Source organism: Sorex araneus, chromosome X (genome assembly GCF_027595985.1).
Source record: "Sorex araneus isolate mSorAra2 chromosome X, mSorAra2.pri, whole genome shotgun sequence".
Lineage (NCBI taxonomy): Eukaryota > Metazoa > Chordata > Mammalia > Eulipotyphla > Soricidae > Sorex > Sorex araneus.
Genome location: NC_073313.1, coordinates 211,712,613 through 211,732,843, shown reverse-complemented (window position 1 = coordinate 211,732,843; position 20,231 = coordinate 211,712,613). Strand labels below are relative to the sequence as shown.

At 38.2% G+C, this 20,231-nt stretch overlaps 1 protein-coding gene across 1 annotated transcript in view; it reads left to right on the top strand.

Annotated features, from left to right (window-relative positions):
• The window catches only part of PDE11A (phosphodiesterase 11A), a 447,606-nt gene that overhangs the window by 191,986 nt on the left and 235,389 nt on the right, over window positions 1-20,231 (top strand). The window contains exon 4 of the mRNA XM_004601369.2: window positions 1,454-1,594. Coding sequence (XP_004601426.1) covers window positions 1,454-1,594 — 141 coding nt within the window. The remainder of the gene's footprint in view (window positions 1-1,453; window positions 1,595-20,231) is intronic.

Genomic DNA, 20,231 nt, shown 5'->3' with positions numbered 1-20,231 from the left:
TCCCCTTAATAACGGGAATTTCGTTGGTAATTACTCAGATTCATTTTAATATTGCATTCGCATGAAATTATGGCACATTGACCTCTTACAGTGATTTGCTGTCTTAATGCCATGGTGACGATGCACTTAATTTTTTTTCACCTCCTGGTGTTTTTCTTTCCTTTGAGATCAGAGAGCAATCCATGACCCACAACCTATTTGCTCACTCATTTTGAAGAGAATGTTACCAGGATATTTGCTTTTCTTCTAGAGGCACAGTCAACTAGACTCATTTCATGGATCTCTTAACTCATTCATTTGCCTTTCTACCTGAACAGATTCGAAGAAGCAATTTTCACATGTTTTAAATGGTTTTGGGACAAATCAAATTAATTACCAAAGTTGAGAACTAGTCATGTCCCTGGGTAATATCAACATCATCTACCTACCTGAATAGATGTGAATTAAAAAGCCTGTGAATCCTGTTGTTAGAGCTCGGATTTGAGATTGCATGTCATATTATGTTCTAGTGATTGAAGTGCTCTCTGGCTGATTCACTTACTGTGTAATTTTTCTGATTGCTCTCTGATGGAAGTATAATATCTATCACCTGTACATCATTCACTCTTCTTAAATCTTTGGAAGTACTCACCTCATTAAAAATTCTAGATAAATATCACTATGATACAAAAATTGCAAGCTAACCTAGATGAATAAAATAAAAGATTTTTACAATTTGATTTTAAAACAAGCTTATTGTTTTTAACAGAATTTAAATTTCATTTATTTAATTCATGTGCTTTTCATTCTGGTACTCTAACAGAAATTTTAATGGTGCTTTCTTTCCTGAGATATATAGTAGTGTTTAAATGTTCTTCAGGACAGATTGAGATGGAGCAATACTTTTTGTGTAGAGGAATTAATGGGGAGTATGTAAATATACTTCTTTTTGAAGGCTCTGAAATTTAATTAGTATTCACAATTATAATTCTTTCAGAGTTCTATGAGACATGTGTATTGGTGAAAAAAGTCTTAAATTTGACCAAAAAACTTTTTTTTCTTGTAGTGAAGAATTACTTAGCAATTTTCTAAAGTAAATGTTTTGCAAAGAATCATATAAATTATATATACAAGTATAAGTGAGTTGACATCTACTAATATTAAAAAAGTAGCTGACAAAAGGGAAGAAAGCTTAAAGCTAAACACTATATGGAGATATGCAGCTATAAAAGATAGAACTGCATCCAATGCTGGATTTACACTGGGGTTATGTACACTGGTATTATTCTCAAGTATATTTTGCAGTTAAAGACTTAGAAAATAAAATAATGAAAATATGTCACAACAATTATAAATGCTTAAAATGTAGCCATTTATTTATATTTTACTATAACCATGAGTAAATGTAATTAAAAACCCACACATTTTAATTTAATTCTATTTTTACCTAAATCTATCCATTTCACTTTTTTAGGCTTTACTAGAGGTTGTTAATGACCTCTTTGAGGAACAGACTGACCTGGAGAAAATTGTGAAGAAAATAATGCATCGGGCTCAAACTCTGCTGAAATGTGAACGCTGTTCTGTTTTACTCCTAGAGGACATTGAATCACCTGTAAGTCATCTTTTGTTTGTTTCCTTGCTTTTGTTTGGGGGCCATACCTAGTAATACTCGGGCGTTAATCCTGGCTTTGTCCTCAGGAATCACTCCTGGGGATGTTCAGGGGACCATATGGGATGCTGAGGACCCCGCCTGGGTTGGTCATGTGCAAGGCCATTGCCCTTCCCATAGTACTATGTCTCTGTCCTCAAAAAGTCACCCTTTATTTTGCTGTAGTTGAAGACTGCTTTAATGAAATAAACTTTCATTTATATGCAAGTAAGTTTCAGAAATTGTAGGTTAAGCCAGTTTTTTCATAACTCCTTAAACCATGAAACTGAAAGTTTCCTATTTCCTTTCACTTCAATTTTTAGTTAATTTTGCTGTCACAATAGGAAAACCGACTCTTTTCCTGATGGGAAGCTTTGAGAATATCCCAGGATTATGCATGTATGAATAAAGAATACAAGGGGTAGAATGGCTTGCCTGATCACCCACAGCTAAATAGAAAACAAGTTCAGATGTTGGTCTTCTATCACCCAGACCCAGGAAGGCCCTCCTCATCATCTCCATACCTCGATTGCTTCTCTGACTGGTCTTTTTTTAGCCTGGCCCCACACAGGTGCCCAGGATAGTCCCAAGGGGCCACAGATGAAATTTGTGTAAAACGAGGCCACAGAATGAGACTAGTGGACCAACAGGGAGGATGGAACTACTGGAAGGAAATAAGGCTGGGAGAGGACCATGATTGAGAAACAGGAACACTAGTCTAGACTATATCCTGCCCTTTACAGTGAGAGGGAGCAACCCAGTGACGGAGCTGTCCTAAGCCATGGGAGTCCCCACAGATTGTAAAGTGGGGTGAGCCGCCTTAGCACTGGGCAGTCCTCTTCTGTGTCTAGAGTCAGTTTACAGGTTCTCCTCCTGCTGAGCTGAACCCGAGGATACCCACGCAGAACCAGGAGTAACTCCTGGTAACTACCATATATATCATGCACTTCCCCCAAATACACACACACACACACACACACACACACACACACACTCATACACACACATGTTGCTTGAATCGTTACTCTGATTGTTATTTAAACCCTCATTAAATATAATTGAAAAAAACATTTATTATCAGTCCTTCTAGCCAACATTCTGACATTGCGAGAAGCCCATTCTTAGAACTACATTTCTGTATGACATTATTTTTTGCTGAAACCACTGTAGCAATGTCACAATGTCATATGTTGGCATTTGCCTGTATGCGACACGCCTGGGTTCTATACCCTGCACCACATATAGTCCTCCAAGCCTGTCAGAAGTGATCACTGAGCACAGTGTAAGGCCTGAACAACTCCCTGGAAACAAGCAAAAAAATAAAAAAGAAAGAAAAGAAAGAAACAAAGATTATACCATTCCTCAAATTTGGCCAGAGCAATAACAGGTATGACCCCAAAACCAAAAAATAAAATTGATTTTACACATAGAAAGGGTTTTGGCAAAAACCTGAAAGAACGGTTTGAGGCTCTTCAAGTTCGTGGAGCGAGCAGATACCAGTGGGCTACACTAGCATGCGACAGGGACGAATGGAGACGTTACTGGTGCCTGCTCGAGCAAATCGAAGATCAATGGGATGACAAGTGATGACATAGAAAGGAACAGGTTATGAGAAGTCCAATTTCCATTAAGAAAGAAGTCCATTTCTCAGGAGGCTAAGGAGAAAGCTAAAGTGGTAGCATGTACGCAGCATATATGGGGTCCTGAGTTGGGTCGCCAGGTGCACATGTATCCACCCCAGCAGCACCACATTGTTGCTCCAACCCTGAATCCTCAGAAGCATCCTAAGGAAGGGCTCAAGTTCCAAAAAGGTTAAAACATGTATATCAGGAATCTCGAAAGCGAAGACTTTTTCATTTGTAAGAAGCAAAGTCTCCTAAAGACTTGAAAGAGTCTGAAGTTGTGCCCAAAGCAATAGTGTGGGAAGATGAAGCTGAGCCACTCCTGTGTGTGATCGCCCAGAGGAAGGCAGCAGAGGCAGTGTGAATAGTAAATGTGGTCCAGGGAGAGTTCCTAGCCTTGCCTGAGACCCAGCAGCCACACAATGCTGGAGGCGATGGTAGTCACGTTCCCCCTGCCACTCCAGTGGGAGAAAGATAAGAAGTGGCAGTGTCAGAAGTAGAGCGCAGTGAGAGCCCAAAAGGGTGACAGAAATCATAGAGGCAAATACAGCTATCTGGAGACCTGGGGTCCCGAGGAGTCTAACAGTCATGCTGAGGGATGTTTAAAAAAAAAAGTCCAAAGAGAAGTTGGTTTTCTACAGTAAAAGTTTGGATAAAGTTTCGCAGAGGAAAAAAATTCTTAGAAGACAAAACAAGGCAATAAACTATAATCTTTGAAATTACCTTTTCCAAAGGATAAAAATTACTATCAGAGAAAAAAGATTTAAATTAGTTTGCTTTTTCCTGTTCTCTATTTAACACCTCTCTCTCTGCCTCTCTCTTTCTCTCCCTTTCTCTCTCTCTGCATCTCTCTCGTCTCTCATGTTCTTCTGCTTTTTCTACACAAAAAATATCCAGTTTCTCTCTTGAACACGTATTCCTCTCTTTCTCTCCCCCCTCACATCTTTCTTTTTTTTGTTGTTTTTTGGGTCACACCCAGAGATACTCAGGGGTTACTCCTGGCTCTGCACTCAGGAATTACCCCTGGCCATGTGCAGGGGACCATATGGGATGCTGGGAATTGAACCCGGGTCGGCCTCGTGCAAGGCAAATGCCCTACCCGCTGTGCTATCGCTCCAGCCTCCTTTCACATCTTTCTTAGTCAATTTCTTTCCATAAAAAATAGCCTCTTAACTCTGCGAACATGGCAAGAAAGCATCTATATACAAAATATTAAGAATGAGCATAGCTATGTTCCAATATATCTTAATTAGAAAAGTAGTGGGACAGTTTGATTTGTAGGCAACAGTTTTCAGGTCTTTCTTTTAAAACTTTCTGGTGGCCTCCAACCCTTTACAAGCTACTCATTTTTTGACTTAGTTTCTACAAAATCTATTTAAGTTTTAGATCCATCAAAGGTTTATTGTTTTTAAAGAATGTAAAATTAAAAGTACTGTTTTAATATTCATTGAATGAGTTAGAATTCCTAAAGAATGTTATTCCTAAACATTCAAAAATTAAAATATCTCTGAGTTTTCTGCCATCAGAATGGTAAACATTAAAGAGTTATAATAGTCAGTCTGAATATGAATATGAGAAAATGGACTTTCTAGGGCCAGGGTTATGACTCAGTACTATAGCACTTGCATTGTGAATGTGAGGCCCTGGGTTTGATACCTGGCATTACAAAAAAAGAAAGAAAATGGACTTCTTTGAGATATTTTTATCAGTATAAATTTGGTCAAATATGATGTAATTTAAAGATTATAATCTTGACATAGAGAAATCCCTTCTTTGTAAATGAAGAGTGCAAAATTCTAGAAAAAATTTTTATTGCATCCTTAAAGCTTGTGAAAATATAAATAATTGAAGCACGAATAGAAGTTTTATATAATGATATTCTATGTATCCTTTAAAATAGTTGTGCCTTTCTATATTTATAGGAACAATATTGTTGATGTATTTTCAGTAAATAATTAAGGAGAAAAATATAAAGAAAGCATATTTTTAACAAAATATGGGCACATGGCTGTGATCATATTTTCATAACCAAAAATAATGATGGAGTTTAAAATTCCTTCATTAAAATTGCCTTTGCTTGCTTCATTTCTTCACAGGCAGTAGTGAGTTTATTGTCCCAAGGGAGGGAAGGGTAATATTTGAACTTCCTAAGAATAAACTAAAAATCAGGTATCAGGTTTGCTAAACTGATTTGTTTTACCGTCCACGATTTAAGGAGCTGAAAGCTCTCAGGACAAGGAATAAATTTTGTAATCCCCCAAAGAAGAAATATTCATAACCCAATATTCCCAATCTTTGTTCCACTCTGCCTCACATCAGCTGCACATGTTCTAGAAAGAGATAAAGGTTGAGTACTGATGCTTGCATCCACTCTCTATGGAGTTCACAAGTTGCCAAAACAAGTCCCTGCATAGCTTGTAACAGTATATGCAGGAACCTGGACAGACTGTTCCTTGCAAACTCCTTGCTGTTATTAAAGAGTGGCAGGAGAGATGGGTTAAAACAAGGAAACAGACAGACAAGCCATCAGGATAACAAGGCTAGCAATGTGTCAGGATAAATGACAGTGAGAGTGACAAGTTACCCGTGATTGCTAAATCATAGTCAGCTAAAGAGAATGAAAGTCTTTGTCCACCTTCGCCTCCCAAAAAATATCTGTCACAGGGGACTTTGCAAGTCTTCTTTTGCAAGGGAGGCCCTTGTTTGGAAAGAACTTACACCAGTGCCGAGAAGAAAACAGTGCAGACAATAGACTGAAATTCAAGTGCAATAATCCCGTCACTCCTCTGATTTATAAGCTTCCCCTTCCATGGTTAATCTGCAGATGAGTACACAAGAGAAGTCACCAGCTCAGGGCTGAGGAAAGAAACCATCAGAAATAGGGGAGAAAGACAGGGTTGCAGAAACAAAAGCCAAATGAAGAGCACATGGTGAAAAAACTGCCAGCAGCCTGAAATGGAAGATAATATGATCTTTTAGGAGATATAGAAGTCAGAGAAAAGGTACAAGGACTTACAGAATAAATGCTAAGTAAAAAAGAGGAGAAAACTGCTTTGGCAGAGCTTGAAAAGGAGTAGAATAAAACTTAATATTACATTATAAGCATTAGAGAAGAAAAGATCACCCTAAAATATTTTAGAGCCATGAAGAATAAATTCAAAATGAAATGGAAAATAATACAGAATAAACTGGTAAGAGATAATGATGAAAGTAGATTGAGAATAAAAGTATGAAATAAGAATAATCAGGGGCTGGAATGATAGTACAGTGGGTAGGGTATTTGCTTTGCACACAGCTGACCCTGGTTTGATCCCCCAAGCATCGCCAGGAGTAATTCCTGAGGTGCAGAGGCAGGAGTAGTTCCTGAGCACTGCTGGGTGTGGCCCCAAAAACAAAACAATAACTAGAACAACAACATCAACAACAAACAAAAAAGAATAATCAATGTCTCTAAAGAAAAAAGACAATACTCCCAATGTTCCAGAATTCAGAACCTGCTGACATAGGGGAGAAAATTCAGAATTTTAATGCTACAACATTTTACTAAAAAGAAAGAAAAAGCAATGTTGAATTTACAGGATGAAATAATACAGATTTTCAGGAAACTTTGATATTGATTGATAAGCACTAAAGCACATTCAATATTAGCAGACTTTTAAGATAGCAATAACAAAATTCTACAAGCAAAGGAATTAAAAAATCTATTAGAATAAAATTCATTCTGATGCTAAATTCTCTTGGAGCTCACTCCATTGCAACGAAATTATATGCAAGGAGATGGCTACAGGGTCTTCAGAGAAAGAAAATATGCTCCTACAACTTTAAATCTAGCAAATTTAGTTACACAAGCCGTAAATAAATAGCTTTACATATGCAAAAAGGAGCACAGAAAATATAGTTCTAAGAGAACCTTTCTGAAAAATATGAAGAGCTAAATTCCAGCCATATAAGTTATAGAGAAGACATAATAAATAAGACAAGAATTGACTATTAAATGCATTTAAATGTAGAGCACAGGCTACAAACCAATGGTTGTGTATACTTATAGGAACAAATGTCAAGCTTGTTTCTATTGCAACCCATAACAATGCAGTTCTTCCTGTCTCTGCATCCATAGGAGCAGTAAGTAGGTGCCTGCACAATGATTGCATTATAGAGGAGGAACGCTGTGCCTGTAGGATCTGTTTTTTTTTTCCCCCGTTGACTGTTATCAAGCCTGCTGATGTCCATCTCTTTTTTCTGTGAACTGCAGACATAATCTGAGAAGTAAACCAGATAGAGAGCAGGGCTTTGTAGTCTTGGCATACACAGTGAGACTGCAGGCAGAGAGATCTCATGCTGATTCTCTCTCACAACAGGTATCTTGATTTCATGGGACATTTTTACTTTAATATGTTAGATTTATCAATCTTCCTTTCTGATTTGTGTTTAAGTCTTTTTAAAAAAAAAATCTTTCTTCTAGTAGAAATAGGGACCAGGAGGTTTGTTCCATGGCTTGGAAGCCGGCCTCACATGCTGGGGGAAAAGGCAGCTCAGATAGAGAAGGGAACACCAAGTTAAGGGTGGTTGGAGGATCAGCTCAGGATGGGAGATGCGGGCTGAAAGTAGACTATAGATTGAACATGATGGCCACTCAATACCCCTATTTCAAACGACAACACCTAAAAGGAGAGAGAGAACAAAAGGGAATACCCTGCCACAGAGGCAAGGTGGCGGGGGATGGGATTGGGGGGTAGGAGGGATACCAGGATCATTGGTGTTGGAGAATGGGCACGAAAATATGTAACTGTAGCCTCACGGTGATTCACTAATAAAAAAAAAGAAAGAAATCTTTCTTCCATGTTATGATGACATTCTCTTATGTTTCCTGGAACACAGCTGGTCCTTACTAGGAAATCATCCCATCCTGGGCCCCTCTGGGTCTTTCAGAGACTGGACCAATAACTCAAACAGAACTTTATTAATACCATGTGTACTCTTGCCTACATGGGACAAATCTGGTAAAGCTAAGAAAAACACTCTCGTGGGCCAGAGGCTGTCTTTCAATGAATTTAGCTAAAACTGAAAGGACATTGGGGAGGAGAAATGAAAGGTGAGGGAGGACGTATAAGGGAAGGCACAGTAAACTAAGAAAAACATATTGAAACAATAAGATTAGATCTTCTAGAAAAATATCCTTGAGGGAGAGGTTTACATGTAAGTATCTTTCACCAAAGGTGATCTCAATCGAAACTTTTAGAGTCCCCCTTTCCTATTAGCCAATACCAAAGACACTTTACAGAGAGGCAGATTTTTTCGTTTCTGCACAGGTCTTTTATAACCATCATTCGTGTGTGTGTGTGTGTGTGTGTGTGTGTGTGTGTGCCATTTATCAAGAGTCAGTGCAAATCATTTTCAGGGTGTGGCACCAAATTAATTGGCTAGTGGGGCCACAGAGTAGGGAAAACTAAACAAAGGCTTTTCAAATTCTGAAGCTCTTTCTTCGGTATTTACATAATAAGGACAGGGTGCCATACAAGAACCATATCATAGCCAGAACATACCCAGAATCAGAGAACCATAGAACCCACCACACGTACCTTGTTGAAATCTTGTAACAACAAGTTTCACAATGGAGATGTTACTTGTGCCCGCTCGAGCAAATCTATGAACAACAGGACAACAATGCTACAGTACAGTGCTTGCTACTCTTGCATCTGAATTCTCCCACTCCAGTGCTTTATTTGTGGACTGGAGAAATAAACCAGCTTTGATTACTCTAAAGTAGGGTTGTGTAATTCCTCTCTTGCTGAGGGCTAAAGACCTCTAGCTGTAGGTAATATATCCCCTTTCCCTTGCCAAAAAATCCGCAGTTTCACACTGTCTTAATTATATAATACTCATCTCTGGTAAGATAAATTCTTAATATTGTTTGCTCTTAAAACTGGCCTGTCTATTCTTGGCCTGTTAGAACATATTCTCAACTAAAACTCTACTATCAATAACTTTGTAAATCATGATTCTTTAATAATTTTTTTTAATTTTAATAAAAATGAAAACAGAAATAGTAAATGTTATCTTTTTCAAAAATGGAAGAGAAACTTCCTAGATTCTATGAAGAGATCTGAATGCATTTTAATTAACATTGTATTAACTAATAGCTCAATTCAAGAAATTTCTTCTAGTAACAAATGATATAAGGGAAAATGGCTTATACTTGCTGGTGATCAGATAAAGTGGGAAGCAAGACAGGGAGGCTGGAGAAAAGAGTACTTCCACCTCTCTGCTGGACCCACCTAGGCCATCAGTAAGCACTCAGGAAATTGCTTGGCTTGGGTCAAGACTAGTAAAGTTCACCGCAAACACCTCCCCAGCATAGATGTTCACATCGAGCCAGCCCTGAGAGGTAACTGCATCAGTTGTCCATTTGTTCTGCATGGTATAGAAAATGTCCCCTGCCACCTGGTTTACCAGAGTTTCATGGACTCAGGCTGTTGCAAGGAGTTGCTGCTTGCAAGAAAGAAAAGTCAGTCGTAACCTCAGCATAGACATTTGGGCCCATTGTCTTTTACTCATAGAAAAGTTCAGGAGAACTGCTGGGAATATATCTTGGAGAAGCAAAAAAGTATAGTCGAAATGACATCTGCATTTTGACTTATATGTTCATGACATCTTATATGTTCATCACAGCACTGTTTATAATAGCGAGAATCTGGAAAAAATCCGAGTGCCCGAGAACGAATGACTGGTTAAAGAAACTTTGGTACATCTATACAATGGAATACTATGCAGCTGTTAGAAAAGATGAGGTCATGAACTTTGCATATAAGTGGATCAACATGGAAAGTATCATGCTAAGTGAAATGAGTCAAAAAGAGAGAGACATAGAAAGATTGCACTCATCTGTGGAATATAAAATAACAGAGTAGGAAACTAACACCCAAGAATAGTAGAAATAAGTACCAGGAGGTTGGCTCCATGGCTTGGAAGCTGGCCTCACTTGCTGGGGGAAGGACAGCTCAGATAGAGAAGGGAACACCGAATAGGAGCATACTTGTTTATTTGAGCCATTGCTTTCATCCTTATTTCTAATATTTTCTACTTGTTTAATAGTTTGCACAGTTCCTTAGTCCCTAGCCAACACAAAAATCTTATACCGGTGGCTTGGACTTCTTGCTGTATGTTACTATTATAGTAAGTCAGAAGTAGTTCAGTTCAGTTTCTAGAAGGTAAAGCTGGGTCACCTGTCCCAAAAGAACATTATTGATCCTCAAATTTGAGTAGAAGTTAAAATGTCAATTTGTGCTGCCTGCTTATTTCTGAACCAGGAGGATAGTTGGCCTGTATTTTAGGCTTTTACCTTAAATATTCATACCTCTCAGAGAGCCTGGCAAGCTACCCATGATGTATTTGATTTACCAAAAAAAGTAACAATAATGTGCTTTTCATGTTCCTGGAGCAAGCAGACACCATTTGGCTACACTAGCACGTGACAGGGATGAATGGAGACATTACTGGTGCCCGCTCGAGCAATTGATGAGCAATGGTATGACAGTGATATAGTGATACCTTGAATATCATTTCTTTTTTGGGAGGGGATTGGAAGCTTTATTTTTTTATTTTTTATTTTATTTATTTTTTAATTGAGTCACTGTGAGAATAGTTACAGGGCTTTTAGGATCAAGTCTCAGTCATACAATAACCAAACACCCATCCTTTCACCAGTGCACATGTTCCACCACCAAGAACCCCAGCATACTCCCCCCAAATCCCCCTCTGCCTGTGTGGCAGATGATTTTCACTTTACTCTCTCCTTACTTTGATTACATTCAATTTTCAATAGAAAACTCACTATTATTATTTGGAGTGTTTTCCCCAACAGTCAGACCTGTCAGAATGGCATCATTACATCGTATGTTTTCTATTGTCGATAACAAAGAGCATATGATGTCGTATGGTTGCAAAAACGGCCGCTCAGTTTGGGGATTCTGGTATTAAGTCCAGAGATATTCCTGCCAGCAGCCGCTGCATTACAAGACTGGTTTCTGTGCCTCTGGGATCATGGCTGTTCAGGAGCAGAGGAGCAGTTCGTGGGCGGCCGCTCAGGGTCTCATTTGGGCAGGAGTCAGGATCCGTTCTGCCCGACCCTCCTCCCCCCCATCGCGAGATTCCCCATGTGACTCATCACTGCAAGCTCCTACCTCTCTGTCCTACTGGCTTTGAAAGGTGGCTGTCGCCAGCTGCCACAAAGGAGAAAAGACCGAGGGACAAAAACCCTTCCCCTCCCGGGGATGCACGGGGCTGTAGCTTAGTTCACAAGGAGTATATCTGCCAGCAGCCACTGCATTCCAAGATTGGTTTTGTGCCTGTGGGATAATGGCCACTCAGGGGTGGTGGAGCCATTCCTGAGTGTTTTTTTTTCTTGTATATTGGGAAAGGTCGTGGCCAGAGGTTTGGAGAGATTTCCCAGTATCCCAGTCCCACATACCGGAGCCATGTCAGTCGAAGCTCAGTGTCGCCAGGACTCCATCTGGAGAAGGCGCGTTGGCTGCACCTTCTTTGTCTGGCACCCCAGTGCTGTTGGCCCAGTCTGGGGTCCGGAGCATTCTCTAAATATCGTTTATTTTTCTTCTCTCTTTGAGGGCAGGGAGTCATCAAGAGCTGGGAAGAGAGAATAGTGGAGAGTTAACATACTTTTGTGTGTGGGTTTTTTAATACATTTTTTGCTTTTATTTTTATTTATTTATTTATATATTTATTTGTGTGTGATGCTGGGGATCTAAACCAGGGATTTAAACAAGGGTCTTCTACATTCAAGGCATTCTCTTTATACATCCCTATCCTCTTGACGATATTTTCTTTTTCTCCTCTCATCTGCCTTTTCCTTCATTATTTTCCCTTCTCTTTTTCCACTCCTTTTAACTTCTAGTTGACTTTCTGGTTTTCCTCCTTTTGTGTTTTATCAGTCTGTACTTATTTCTGGAAAAAATATAAATGTCAAGGCATGAACATATAACACTCCTTAATGACACTGCATATTCTATTTTTTATAATAATAAAAAATAAGCATCATTTTAAGAGTAAGAAACCTATGTAAGATTTTCTTTCTGAGAGACATAGAAAGAGAGAGAGAGAGAGAGAGAGAGAGAGAGAGAGAGAGAGGTACCTGCCATAGAGGTGGGGGAGATGGCAGGAGGGAAACTGGGGCCATTGATGGTGGGAAATGCACACTGGTGAATGGGCAGGCGATGGAACATTATATGACTGAAACCCAATCATAAACAACTTTGTAACTGTATATTTCACTGTGGTTCAATTTAAAAAAGATAAAAGATGATTTCTTCAAAAATAATATTTCATTTCTCTTTCCTGTTAGAATATTTCCTGGAAGCAAAAACTTTTAACTTCTTATAATTTAAATATGTTTAAAAGCTATTTATTATAGATGTATATTTCTTTTTTTTTAGAATTAAAATTTGTTTTTATTATTTGACTCAAGTTGTCTTCATAACCACTGAGTAACTTCTTTTTTTAAAAAAAATTTTTTATTGAGTCACCATGTGGAAAGTTACAAAGTTTTCAGATTTAAGTCTCAGTTATACAATGCTCGAACACCTATCCCTTCACCAGTGCACATATTCCACCACCAAGAATCACAGTATAGCTCTACCCCATCCCCCACACCCCTAGCGCCTCCCCCGCCTGTGTAACTGATTAATTTCACTTTACTTTCACTTTGATTACATTCAATATTTCAACAAAACTCACTATTATTGTTTGGAGTGTCTCCCCCCTAAAGTCGGACCTGCTGGAAAGGAAGCATTTGATAATTTGTTTTCCATTGCTGAGAATGAAGAGGTATGAGGTCAAGTGACCACACTTAGCGGCCTCACGGTTTTGGGTTTCTGAATTTTAGTATTTTAGTAACTAAGTCCAGAGAAATATCTGCCAGAAATTGCATCACTGCCAACTTGTACTTCTCAGTTATATTATATTCCACATATGAGTGCAACCTTTTTATGTCTGTCTCTTTCTTTCTGACTCATTTCACTCAACATGATACTTTCCATGTTGATCCACTTATATGCAAATTTCATGACTTCATGTTTTCTGACAGCTACATAGTATTCCATTGTGTATATGTACCAGAGTTTCTTTAACCAGTCATCTGTTTTGGGGCACTCTGGTTTTTTCCAGATTGTGGCTATTGTAAACAGTGCTGCAATGAACATAGAAATGCAAATGTCATTTCTACTATACCTTTTTGCCTTTCTGGGATATATTCCCAGGAGTGGTATTGCTGGGTCAAATGGAAGCTCAATTTCTAATTTTTTGAAGATGTATATTTCTTTATTTTATTGAATCACTGTGAGGTACACTTACAAAGTTTTCATATTTGAGTTTCAGTCATACAATGATCAAACACTCAACCCTCTACCAGTATATTTTCCACCCCCAATGTCCCCAGTATCCATACCTGTCCCCATCACCCCACCCCTCCCCCGCCTATCTACGGCAGACAGTTTTCCTCTTACTCTCTTTCTACTTGCAGGCATTATGGTTTTCAATACAAATAATGAGAGGCAATCACGTTTGTCCTCTGTATGCTTATAGTACACATCTCCCATCCCGAGTGATTCCTCCAAGCATCATTGACTTAGTGATCCCTACTCTATCCCAGCTGCCTTCTCCTCCAGCTCATGAGGCAGGCTTCCAACTGTGGCGCAATCTTCCAATCTTCCTGGCCTTGTTTCTACTGTCCTTGGATGTTAGTCTCATATTATGATATTTTATATTCCACAAATGAGTGAAGTCATTCTATGTGTTTCCCTCTTTTTCTGACTCATTTCACTTAGCATGATATTCTCCAGGACCAATTACTTATAAGAAAATTTCATGCCTTCATCTTCCTAACAGCTGCATAGTATTCCATTGTGTAGATGTATCAGAATTTCTTCAGCCAGTTGTCTGTTTTCGGGCACTTGAGTTGTTTCCAGAATCTGACTATTGTGATCAGTGCTGCAATGAACCTACAGGTGCAGGTGTCATTTCACTGCACCTGTAGGTTCATTTTGCACCCTCGGGGTATGTTCCCAAAAGTGGTATTGCTGGGTCTAGAACTAAAACTAAAAGCTCAATTTCTAGTTTTTTAAGGAATGCCTGGAATGGAGCGATAGCACAGCATGTAGGGGGTTTGCCTCGCACACGGCCAACCTGGGTTTGATTCCTCCATCTCTCTAGAAGAGCCTGGCAAGCTACCGAGAGTATCCCACTTGCACAGCAGAGCCTGGCAACTACCCATGGCATATTCAATATGCCAAAAACAGTAACAACAGGTCTCACAATGGAGATGTTACTGGTGCCCATTTGAGCAAATTGATGAACAACGGGAGGACAGTGCCACTTGAGAGTGCCACTTGAGACTGCTACATCTCTCAAGGAATGTCCATATTGTTTTCCAAAAAGGCTGGACCAGTCGGCATTCCCATTAACAATGAAGGAGAGTCCCTCTCTCCCCACATCCACACCAGCACTAGTTGTTCTTGTTCTTTTTGATGTGTGCAGTCTCTGTAGTGTGAGATGATATCTCATTGTTGTTTTGATTTGCATCTCCCTGATGATTAGTAATGTAGAGCATTTTTTTCATATGCCTTTTGGGTAGATGTATATTTCTGTCTGCATAGTGAAGGGAGAGAGAAAAATGTAATTTGTACAGAGTTCTGATTCATCAAATTCTTAATTTGGTGTTTAGATACTGTATTTGTAGGCTTCAAACTTGGCAGACGTAAACTGATCAGAATACTTCATATATGCCAAAAATAGAAATGAGGAATGTTCTTCTAGCCTTTCTGTCCAAAATACTATCATACTTCTCTTTTTTTCCTCTAAGTATTTTACTTCTCTAAGTATTTCAGTCAATCAGTTTAAAGAAACTTTGTCAATTACATTTCCACTAGACTGAAAAGAAAGATTAATTATCGCTAGTTATTGTCAATATTAGTAAGTATAATCCTTTGAACCGAATATCCCCTGTTTAGTGTCATTCCATTTTAGGAACTTAGCATTTTCTGTGACTCCTCTTAATTCTTTTCTAGCTCATATATTTACTATTATTTCTATTTCTATTTGTGCTTAGTCAAGGAAAGAAAATGTAGACATTTTCATCTTATGCCTGAAGGCACTGTCTTAGCCCTAGTGTTTACAAGTGTTCTTTCATGGATCATCCTGATGGCTGGTAGTTATTTTGTTGTCCAGAACTCCATAAAGCACTTGATAGCTTAGCTTAAAAATATCAAGCTAGTTTCTTAAGTTCGTTTTCTAAACCATGAAACTCAAGTTACATTTCTTTTTTCTAGTATGTTCCTTAATTTCTTGATTCTTATATAAATGTACATAAAATCAAGCCATTGAATTGGATGACTTTCCCTCATCCAACATTTGAGAGAAAGAGATGGGATTAATGCTCCCCGAATTGTTCTGGGACTGTTTATAATATAATTCTCCCCACTCTAAGTGGATAGTAAAAAATTGCTTGAGGCTTTCTTTTTATTTTACTTTTTGTCCATTTCCTTACATTTCTTTCTTTAATTTTCCTTCTTCTCTTGGGGAAACCAACTTCAGTTTATTTGATTTTTATTCCAAATGCTCTATTTTAAGTATAGAATGGATGTTTGTGAAAATTGGATAATTATTATTTAAATAATCCCTGCTAAATATGTTTAAAAATTAAATTAAGCTGAGTCTATTTTAAAGACCTTATTGGCTTTAGGGATTCATAAAGTAAGCAATGTCCAGTCTAGCATATAGAGGGGATTTCCAAGTTGTAGTACAAAATGAAGGACTTTAATGGGCAGGAAAGAACAGGAACAAATAATTTAATGCTAGGGGTGATCAAGTTGATTAAAACAAGTCCACTTTTATGTAAGGGATGGCAGGACATTATCAAGAAGGAAATCTAGTGCTAATCAGGGGCCTCCTGAAAACCTTGTTAAGATCCCAATTCTGTGGCCAAAACTGTAATTAATTCTTGGTCTGGTGATGTGGGGCTTAATGAAAATGTTTCATTTGGAGCCTCTTTTTTTAACACACAAGCACACACACATAGATATATGTATAACATATAGGTACACATGCACATATTCACACATTAAAATGTATGTTGACATATTTGTTTTATATATAGTCACATCATAAATCATTATATATTATATATTCACATAAATATCTCAACTCACTTTATTTGATAATTATCAATATATTAACTTAGTAGCACTATAGCACTGTAGCACTGTTGTCTTTTGTTTATCAATTTGCTTGAGCAGGCACAAGTAACATCTCCATTGTTAGACTTGTTGTTACTGTTTTTGGCATATCGAATACGCCACGGAGAGCTTGCCAGTTTATGCCATGCAGGCGGGATACTCTCGGTAGTTTGCCAGGCTCTCTGAAAGGGATGGAGGAATCAAACCCAGGTCAGCTATGTGCAGGGCAAATGCCCTACCCGCTGTGCTATCGCTCCAGTCCCTTAACTTAGTACTGGTGATTTTTATATGTATATATTTGTCCCATATGTAGATACATATATAAAATCAATAATTCCAGTTGGTGCTCTCCACAGCATTTGGCCCCAAATCTTCATCAATTCTGAGAATTCCTATATCAGCTAATAGAACCATCAATGGGGTCACAGATGGGGCTCGAGGACCCCCATGGCTACACCTGGCAGTACCAAGTGGGAGGCATAGCTGCTAGAAACTGAACTCAGGGCCTTGTGCATGCCAAGATGCACCATGACCATCCAAGTTTCTCTTATATATCAAATAATCTCTAAATTCTGATGCTTTTGCATTGAGATATCATTTATATCTCTTTCTTCTTCCCCTTCTACTATATTTACTAATTTACTAATTTCTCACCTGAATATTCACTCCTGACTCATTTCCTTGCTTATAAACAACTTAACTCTTTTTCTTTCCATCACTTCTTAATTTTATCTCTAAAATATGCACAGGACTCTTCCATGCTGTAGAACATTTGATCACTGCCTGTCTCCAGCACAATCAATCTAAACTGCCCAAAACTCAAGGTCCATAACTTCTGCTCTTAATATAACTTTTGATTCTCTCCATGATCCTCAGCTTCACACACTTTATTTCTTCTTCTTTGTCAATGTTTGTATTTATTTGATACTGTATCTTTGTATATATTCCCTGTGAAAGACAAAATGCACCTCAGAATAAAGGAGAATATTTCTTCCAGTGGATTGCAATGGAGAGAATATTCATTAACTAGAAACATATCAAAGAAATGAAAGAGAGCGTGGGTTTTTTAGAGGCATAGAGAATTATATGCAACCTTTGTGCTTCTTATGGAAATCATGAAGAATAGGTAGGGGTCTTACTTGGGAATATGTTAGGACAGAGTTGTCATTTGAGATAAAATGCAAGGGGAATTTATCTATTTTTGGGAGAGCACAGGACGCTGGTAAATTTCAACACTGTCAAGTCTGTACTATTTCCTTAAAATTCCACCTCCAGTCTCTATTTTGTATTCCATAGAACTCTCTCTCTCTAGATAGATAGAAAGAGATACATATTGTTTTACATATATATTGTAAAGATTGTATAAATACATATATATGTAAATATATTATATATATTTATGAATATTGTCTGTGGGCCAAGGTGCCAGTCACATGGCAGACCGTCAGGCTTTGGGTCCTCAGTCGTGGACTGAGTGTTTGTTTTCTGAATCAGTAGTTTGTTGTTCCAACTTAGTGATTCCAACTGAATGTGAATCACATATATATATATATGATATATATATTCACATTCTGAGACTAAATCACCAAGTTATATCTGGGCTCGAGCGATAGCACAGTGGGTAGGGCGTTAGCCTTGCACGTGGCTGACCTGGGCTGACCCGTGTTTGATTACTCCGCTCCTCTCGGAGAGCCCGGCAAGCTACCAAGGGTATCTTGCCCGCATGGCAGAGCCTGACAAGGTACCCGTGGCATATTCAACATGCCAAAAACAGTAGCAAACAAGTCTCACAATGGAGACGTTACTGGTGCCTGCTTGAGCAAACTGATGAGCAACGAGATGATAGTGACAATGACAGTGATAGTGACTATATACATATACATATGTATATATATACATACATACATATATATGTATATATATATATATCTTTCTTACCTCAGGGCCTTAGATCTTGCACCTCATCCACAGGAATTTTTGTTTTCTGTATTTCATGGCTCCCATTGAGGGACCTCCAGTAGGGCCTATAGAAGATTTAAGGGCTAGAGGAGAGAGAGATTGGAGGTAAAATATTTCTCTTATTTTTCTCTGCCTGGTGTAGGGATACAGGATTCTTCCCAGGCCCCTCTACACAGTTTTAGTAACTCCAGGACACCCTCCCCTCATTCCTGCCTTCTCACTCTCAGATCTGGTGATTCCCAAAGTTGATAGTCCCCGGATGTCTCATTATTTTTTACTGATTTCCTTTGAATCTTTTCCTTTTAATCTTGCCCACATGTCTACAACTAATACACTTAGTTAATTAGGTTTAGTTGAACTCTTTTTTGAACAGTCTCTATTTTCTATCAACACTGACTCAGTCTCTCAGTCTAGAAATCTTTCTCCCCTTTTCAGTCTAGAGCACTTCTGCTAGGGTATCATTCCCATGAATATATCTTCAACATTTCAACTTACATCATGCTGAAATTGCTCGTTTAGGAACTGTTCCCTCTCTACGGTGTTATGAATTCCTCAAGAACAGGACATCATTTGTGCCCCTTGGTTTTTCCAGAGCATATAACAACAATATCTGGTTAAGCTATTAAATATATTAAATTTTTGAATAATGTTGATTTAATGGATAATTGATTAAATTACGCATCAGTTTAAGTGAGAAATTAGTTTCTTTCCAAAGATTAGTCAGTTTATGAAAAAACAGTGGCTAACAAAACTCCAATGGAAAAGATATGGTAAGTACTTAGTAGACCATTACTCTTTTTCTTTTTGTTGGCAGAAATATTTATTTGAGCGTAGTTTTGGTTTTTGGAGTTGTTTTTAAAATGTGAAAAGAGAGAACCCACTGGAACTTGATAGAAATCCAAATCAAAAACACACTTCTGTCTATGGAGCTTTTCCAAAGAACAGGCAGAGATACCGGGGGGTATTTTTATTTACTTCTCTGTGCCTGTGTTCTGCCTTCCCCAGGGAGCAATCATGAGTGGGGAATCAACAGCCAGAGGAAGTCAGAACTACTTGTTCAATTTCATTGACCTATAAAACACTTGTGATATTCCTGTTATAAGATCCTCTCTTTACTGAATATCGTGAGGGTATATATTTATTTATTTAATCTGTATTCATTAAGTTCATCTATAATAAAAATCGGAATTGTATTTAGAGGATAAATCAAAAATTAATGCAACCGAGAATCGTGGAGGAGCCTAAGTCAAGGACACAGTATAAATTTTCTCCTTTCATTTACGCTTTTGCCATCCCCCCAAATTGAACATAATCTCTGAAGTGATGAATTGTCCATTAAATTGTATCAAAAACAGTTTAGCTCTTTTTTCTGATTTATTTTGCAGCTCGGGTTTATGAATATACACACTTTTCAACCTGAAAGTCTATTTCTGTAAATTCCTTAAATGAGTAAAGTGTGTAAGGCATGCCTGCCTAGAGCTTTGCTTTCCAAACAGGTAATTTTGAGAATAAGGGACACTTTCCATCAATGTCTAGAATTGCAGGCATAAAGTGGGCCTGTCCCTTATGAGGACATATGCGTGTCCTTAAGTATATCCCCTCCAATGGCCTTGGTGCCTAAAACTTCTATCCTTACAATGTGTTTCAGTTCAGGGGATTCTTATTCCAGGAGTCTCCTTTGTGAATTACAGATAAATTTCATGAAAATGTGAATAACCTAAGCTATCAATAGCCATGAAACAATATAGCAAAAAATACTAGTTCAATTCTTTCGGGATC